The sequence below is a fragment of the Penaeus japonicus genome, unplaced genomic scaffold, assembly GCF_977035675.1.
Source record: "Penaeus japonicus unplaced genomic scaffold, GWHDUDI00000001_assembly GWHDUDI00000024, whole genome shotgun sequence".
Taxonomy (NCBI): Eukaryota; Metazoa; Arthropoda; class Malacostraca; order Decapoda; family Penaeidae; genus Penaeus; species Penaeus japonicus.
This window is the reverse complement of record NW_028234426.1, coordinates 8,867,644-8,875,143: the sequence shown is the minus strand read 5'-3', so window position 1 is coordinate 8,875,143 and position 7,500 is coordinate 8,867,644. Positions and strand designations below refer to the sequence as shown.

The window sequence follows — 7,500 nt, the reverse complement described above, 5'->3', positions numbered from 1 at the left end:
AAATAAAGACACTTCTACATCACCAGGTACAAAATCATAAACAAAAATAAATTCATCACAAACTACGTATATTGTTCTGAATGGAGAAAAAACAACACTGCTATGTAACATGGCACCCTAAACATAAGTATAGCTCCTTAATTTCAATGGCCTTAAGCTCAAAATGTCTAGTTCCAACACATTTAGCAATGCCATATTCTAGGGCTTGTTGCTGTGCTTGCTTGGGTTTCAATTTCCAAAGCACAAAAGAGTAGCATTTTCAAGAAATTAGTGCCATGTATACTTAAATGTGTAATAAAAGTATCTCCACTATTGCTCGTGCTTCCATTTATCTTCTTTGCTTGTCTTTTCACTTAAATCCATATAATATAATAAAATGATATTCTTACTGTCAGACATAAACCCTAAGTGTTTGCATAATTGGCCTACGACATACAGGACAGATATTGTCTCTTGTGATAATAGCTGAACGGCAAGCATCACACAGACACAGGTGGCGGCAAGGAAGTAGAATCACACACTTCGGTTGATCTTGGCACACTATACACAAACGTCCTTCACGTTCCTGCTCCAGTTCCCTGTAGAGCTGGTAGGCTTGGCCATTTTCATTTGTCACTGACTCCCTTCCTCCTCTCTTGACTTCTGCTTGTGAAACTTCTGGTACGGGCACCACTTCCTGGTCTTCCTCTTCCTCTTCCTGTTGGAGACGATATCGCTGTCTTGTGAGCGGCCTTCTAGCCAGTCCGTCGGGAATGATTGGTGCTGCCACTGGTGGATTTGGATTGTATGGCCCACCTGCTCTGTTTGCTTGGGGATTGCCGGATCCCCCAGCTACATTCACTTGTGGATAGGGAACCTGCATCTGGTTCATGAACATCTGATTCTGAGGTAGATTCAGGTCAGGTACATTATCGTTATTATCATTGCCATTTTCGTCACTGGTGTCATCTAGCTCCTCCTCCTCTGTATCATCTTCCATTGGTGGTACTTGGTGAGCTCTTTGTACTATCGCTGTGTACCATCTGAAGAATCGCTGCCTCATTACGACAAGCAAGGAAGGCAGAGGCATGTCAGGGATCAGAATCAAATTATCCATCATGTAAACTAGTACATACTTAAGTCCGACTAAGACTGCAGATCCTACTGCTGCACCTATAACTGCTTCTACAGGAATGTCACATACAAAGTTCACTACACTTGAGATGCACGTATCACCTATATAGCATGCTGTTAGCCAGGCACTATAAACTTTCTGGCTACATGCAAGATAAGCACAAGAACACAGGTGGATCAGCCCTGTGAATGTTAAATATATCAAGTTCGGTATGAGGCTGATGAGGAATATGACGGATGAGCCAAACAGGACGAAAACATGCTTTATGATGTTAAGAGCATTGCCTAGCTGTCCAAAACCAAGCACTATCCATGAGAGAATAGAGCAGTAGAGTGTGTGGACAAGATGACAGGAGTACAACACTGCAGATACAATACACATGATGGTGCCATAGACAAAATTAAATACTGTCAAGGCCCCTGTCTGTACTGCTACACCCAGAGTGAGGACAGCATTCCCTATGTCACTCAGGAAGAAGAGTAGGTCTGTCATCAGGAGAGAGAGCAGATCTGCTGCCTGTCAAAGAAAATATAATAATTATAGAATTATAGATATAAAAAACAACAACATTATTCTAGTTTTTACTACTCAACATTTTTTCAGTATAGTCCACATACTATTCCATATAAGCTAACAACAGATTTCTTCTTTATATATTAGGCTACTTTTAGTGTTTTAGCTTGTCCTCTGATAGTTTCATTATCAGTAGTATTTCCATATCAACTTAAGATATTGTATATTTCTCCCCCATTCATAACTAGAAAAATAAACAGCACACTATGAATGAAGAGCCTTATCAGTTAATCTTACTGGCTCATTTTAGCTTTTTTAGCCAGTCCACTGACAGTTTATAAAAAAAATCTTTGTTGAGGTCCTTTTTTTATACTAACTCTTCCAACAATTTGCATTTTATTTACCAATAAACCAATTTACCAATTTACCTGGGTTTTGCAGCAACATATATCATTAATACTATACTATTCTTACTGAATGATGCACTAAAAAGAACCCCTTGCTGCAGCATTTAAGGGCTATCAGATATTGCTAATAGTTCCTCAGATTCTGGATTTGTGCAGAACAAGATTAATTCAGTTTTAATAGCTTTCATCAGTGACAGCTGCGATCTACAGCCTTCATCTTTTAAATTATTGTTCTAGTGATACTCTACAACTGCAAGTCAACTTAGGTCACATTGATAAAACTTCCACTCCTCTACAACTGATGAGGTATCTAACTGAGAGGTAAGTCTCCTGCATAAAATTTGGATGAGTGTGAGTGTGGGATTCTCATTCTGCTTTTAGGGTCTAAGACATAAAAGTAATCCAAGAAGACTGTTGCCTAATGGTAGCTTTAACCTGTTAATGCCGGATGATGCTACTTCACATCATGTCTTTTTGTATGGCTGGTATGCCAGATGATCAAGCTCATGCTTATAGCGGGTGGCCATTGCCACCCACTGCAGATGGGGATAGATTTGCTTGCCCTGTCTCCTGGATGGATTTTCTTTCTGAGTGAGACAGCTTCACACATGTCTTGACTTTTCCCACTCTCTTTCAGTCACTTGTAAAACGAGCCTTTTTTGTGCATTTTATTGAATTGAGACTATTAAGTGTCATATGACAGGATCTTTCAATGCTGCAGGTGACTAAAATGTTTTGATCACACTATAGCCAGTTTTAATATTACTATCCATAATCTCTCACCAAAATGGTCAACTAAACTTAGATATGTATAACACTGTCCTTTTAACCAGCCAAATAATTTCCGCTGACAAAACTGCATCAATGATATTGATGACCGATGATGCGTACAATTAGTGCCCATGGTGCTGGGTAAGGCCTCTGACGACATAACCTATTTTTTTTTTTTGCGGAATCCTGGTTTGGTCTTCAAACTTTTTCATGTTATGCATTCTTTTCATGTTGATGAAACAGTAATGCTATGTTTAATTAGTGACAGAATACATAAAGATATAAAGTTTGTCCTTTACTTTTTAACATCAGACACAATAATATTAAAAGCACCAACTATTTTTGCCTCAGCAGTTCAAAAAGAGAAAACAAAACAAAATAACAATAGTTAGTGAATACACTGGAAGAGCTTCGGAATATATATAAAAAAAGGAAATTCTAATGCTCTGCAGCTAACATATGATTAGCATTATGTACAAATAAATATCAACTCCTCATATATGGAATCATGAGCAAAATTTCACAAACAATGCTCGCAAACCTTACTTTGTTTACAAGCAGCAAGAGCAGCTGTACAATTCGCGTTGCAGCCCTGAACACTGTAGTCATAAGCTTGTTGTTGAGGCGAATAGCCACTCCCACCCCACTCCACACCATTTCAACGGCTCTCCCCATCTCCTCTGCTACCACCGTCAGTACACCAGCCATTCTGAAACTGGGGGGAAATATTACTTATCTGTCTTAAGTATTCAACAATGAAAAACCTCAAATGACTGCAAATAAATTAAATCAAATTATGCACACATATTCACATGCACATACTCATAAACATAAAAATATATATGTACACTCAGACACAAGCATGCATGTGTATAGATTAGTACACTAACATACAGACACACTCAAACAATATACTCAGATACTGTTATCATTCACTCATTTTCTCTAAAAGTAGGCATTAAATTTTCTTTTACAGCACTAATTCATGTTAATGGCAATATCTTTGAATTTAGTAAGGGACCATATTAGTGAAACATGAAAAGTAAAATTACCAGAAGATAAAGAAAATCATACAAAAAATACTATAACTTTAAACATTCAATAATAAACATCTCAATAAAGTTTACTCTTCACTTTCACAGCTTCTCTAAAGTTACAGATCATGAAAATATTCATGATATTTATCAATTTATTAGGTTTTCTTATTTAAAGCATATCTATATATTTAATAATATTCCCCTTTATCTGTTACTATCAATGTTTCCTTTAAAGCTCAATCTATTAGTTGTATTGGCAAAAACAGTTTACCCTTCAAGAAAAATATCATACAAAATTGCTATCATATAAATGATAATAATAATAATAATAATAATAATATTAATAATAATAATATTCATAATACTAATAACAAAATAACTAAGAAAAATAATCATAATAGTAATAGTAATAACAATCATCATAAAGGTAAGAACAATAATAATCATAATCATAACAATGAAAATAATAGTAATAATAATAATCTATAAATTGTCTACAGCCTATAAATTCTTGCAAAAATATGCTAAATAAGAGTTTCATTCAAACAGCACACACATTAAAAAATATAGCAGTAGTTAGTAGTAATAGTATCTTGCCAGACCATATAGTGTTTGTACCCCTTTTATTAAAAAAACAAATATGAGGAACTACAATAATAATGATAATAAAAATAATGAAATGCTACACTTCAAAAGAGATTAAAATAGCAAGAACATATGTATAAGATCTATGTAGGAGAATTATTGCTTGAATGCAAATGGCATGTAGACCATGACAATTGCTTAAGATTTTATGTTTTCCATAACGGATCACGACACGTTTCAAGTGGATTTGGATAGAACAGAGGCATTTTAATTGTGAGCAAAAGTTTCATTCAGCAGGTGTCTTACAAACATCATTCAAAGATTTCTTAGAAGCAAATCATCTTAGTCACTTAACCCTTTCCCGACGGGGCACTCGCTACGCGAAGACCCCTATGCCGGGCGATTGCAATATTGCATTGAAATCGTCACACTGGCATGACGCCCCGGCATCGGGAGTTTGGCTGTGTCACACGGGTGTGACACAACCGTCGTCATAGGGTTAATCTAAAAACTTTACAGTCTGGAAGTCATACATTAAGGTTTGTATGGAAAAAATATTGCCCTTTAATTACAAAATGTTACACATAAAAGTGAGATATAAAGCAAGAATAGACTGTAATTTTCAAAAATAAAAGACTAAAGCCTCTAAAGTACAAATAAAAATAAATAACCTTTGAAATACAAAGAAATATTACAAATATAAAACAAGATTTTTTGAATTTGCAAATCTGACTTATCAAATGCACAATGAAAGTTTCAAATGTGGTATTAGAACATCTGACTTTTTTATAATCATAATTCCATAGAAAAACTGCACTTTCCTGATACTAACACCATTTAACTAACAGCATTTAATGTATACTGTCTAGATGCATACAATTATAGCAACAATGCAGGTGGTATTTAAATTGATGCAGCCTCTACACCTGTTGGTCCTCCAGAAAAAGTCAATAAACCACTACCATACATGTTCTTGAAAGATAAGGCTTGTAGACATCCCTCACTATCTATGGTCAAATTTGAGGACAACCCAAGGTCCTATCTTACCAGAATATACATGTTCGAGCTTTGTTTGCCTTTGCATGTGCACCATAGGGATAGAGGCCAAGGTTATTGCCTGGTGCCGTTCAACTGCCGTGAAAGTTGTGATTGGTTAGCACTACAATGGCTCTCAGAGAACCTCACTGTATGCCCTTTATACTGAGGGATAATTGAGGGTGGTCTCCTAAAATTCATATAAGAATCATTATTTATATGGTGGTCTAACTTATTCGGTTACTCTATTTTTTTTTAACCTTGCTCAAAATTTCTCTCCAAAGTACAATAAGCTCTCCCCTACTATTGGAACCACTAAAATCACCATAGATCATTTTCACAGACTAACTCTGCTACAGCTGAACAGAATATATCATAAACAATCCATTGATACCAATTGTACTCCTGTTAGCAATATGCAACTTTTGTACAGATTCTAATTCAGATTCTCTCTAAATCAGATAAACCAAATGATACAAATTACCATACAAGAGAACTAAGCCTTTGCAGAAAAGACAAGAAGATAACCTAACAGAAGAAGTTAAAATAATCTAGCAATTAGACCACCAATATCATCCAAAGAATTAAAAAATACTTTCAAACGACAGGGTTAAATTAGCAAAACAAATAACAAAATCTGGCCACACATCTCATATGGCTCATCTATTTGCAATAAGACATTACTGAAAGAGAGAGTGAGAGTCCATGCATCCTGTGACAGACAGACAAAAAAAATTAGACATCTAGTTATCAAGGGAAGTGACCGTAGACTGACCTAAGGGAGAGGGACCATCGCGTCACATGTCAAAAGCCAAACAAACAAACAAATCTGGCGGCGGGGATTTAAATTCAAAAAATATTTTTTTTTTACCTCCAATATCGGAACTTTTTGGACTTCTATGGCTATCGAATTGTTCCTGGTATCGACGCCATGGGGTTCTATAGGTTTCTCTCCTCTATAAACTGGTGAAATGCGATCGTGTTACTTGATATGAAGGAAAAACCGGTAATTCCAGACGGAGATTGGAACTCACATTAACGTTTCTAGTTTTGATGAAATAGGGGGAGAGAACACTTTCGTGGGTATGTTCTGATTATGGTGTGCAATGACAGGAAATTAATTCACAGCTGCTGTGCTTGAGGGCATTAGGGATTAACGTAAATGTTGCATTTTCAATGTTTTGAGTCGGAAGCGAAATTCAAATTACGCTCCCTCTTATACTGAAGACGCTTATCATTTGACAAAATTAGATTTTCTTTTAGAAATCATTGATTTTATATTAATTCTTATAGAGATCATGAACGTGATATATGTATATGAGCAAAATTGATATCTCTACATTTTGACCTTCCATGAGCGTGTTCAAACATGTTCAATTAAAGCACAATAAATAAGTTGCTCCAAAGATTTTTCACTTCAACCTGGTCATTTGTATATTATTAAGTAATACAATATATAATCCAAGCGAAATGTTTTATTCTTTCTAAAAGAGAAAAATGTAACTAAAATGCCCTTAGTGCGCTTTGCGCTTGCCTGTCGTCACGTGTTTCAGATGTCGTGAAAAAAACAATAACAAAAGAAAACAATCTTCTAGATTTTGAAGTTCCACAGAAGGATGTAATTGAGGGATCTTCCTTCACATAAAAATATAAAAGGTAATAAGATTGTAGACCAAGCTGCCAAAAAAGCACATGATATATCAAATTTCATGACTATACCACAAGATACAAAAACAATGATAAAAGAAATAAGACAGAAAATAATAGAAAACTGGGAACTTTACCTTCAATCCCAGAAACAAAAAAACAACTACCTAAAAGACAACAAATCAGAACAATGGACAAGATCAAAAGACAGGAAGCTAGACGTATGTATAACCAGAAAGAAGACTAATCACACAAGATTGAATTAACACCACAAAATCAATATAGTAGACGATCCAAACTGCAGATGGTGCAACACTCAAGTAGAAAGCATAGAACATTTATTACTATACTGCCCAAGATTCCATTCGCATAGAATAAAATTAAAAGGAGC

At 35.5% G+C, this 7,500-nt stretch overlaps 2 protein-coding genes across 6 annotated transcripts in view; one reads left to right on the top strand and one right to left on the bottom strand.

Annotated features, from left to right (window-relative positions):
• Positions 1-6,615, bottom strand: part of LOC122249978 (uncharacterized) — a 9,509-nt gene extending 2,894 nt beyond the window's left edge. Inside the window, exons 1-3 of one of the 2 annotated variants that reach the window (XM_043011212.2) lie at positions 6,334-6,615; positions 3,352-3,520; positions 1-1,630 (exon numbers count right to left, since the gene is read on the bottom strand). The exon at positions 1-1,630 is cut by the window's left edge and continues 2,894 nt beyond it. In XM_043011212.2, the coding sequence (XP_042867146.2) occupies positions 392-1,630; positions 3,352-3,513 (1,401 nt within the window). In that variant the 5' untranslated portion in view covers positions 3,514-3,520; positions 6,334-6,615 and the 3' untranslated portion in view covers positions 1-391. Of the gene's footprint in view, positions 1,631-3,351; positions 3,521-6,237; positions 6,302-6,333 lie in introns of those variants that run through there. The other variant, XM_043011213.2, reaches the window with a different exon arrangement.
• A 363-nt stretch (positions 6,616-6,978) lies between these two features.
• The window catches only part of Pbp49 (proximal sequence element A Pbp49), a 12,268-nt gene continuing 11,746 nt past the window's right edge, over positions 6,979-7,500 (top strand). Inside the window, exon 1 of one of the 4 annotated variants that reach the window (XM_086550653.1) lies at positions 6,979-7,118. Coding sequence is in view for 1 of the 4 variants with exons in the window: in XM_086550651.1 (XP_086406777.1) it covers positions 7,199-7,330 (132 nt within the window). In the remaining 3 variants the exon portion in view is untranslated. Of the gene's footprint in view, positions 7,119-7,184 lie in introns of those variants that run through there. The other 3 variants (XM_086550656.1, XM_086550651.1, XM_086550655.1) reach the window with 3 other exon arrangements.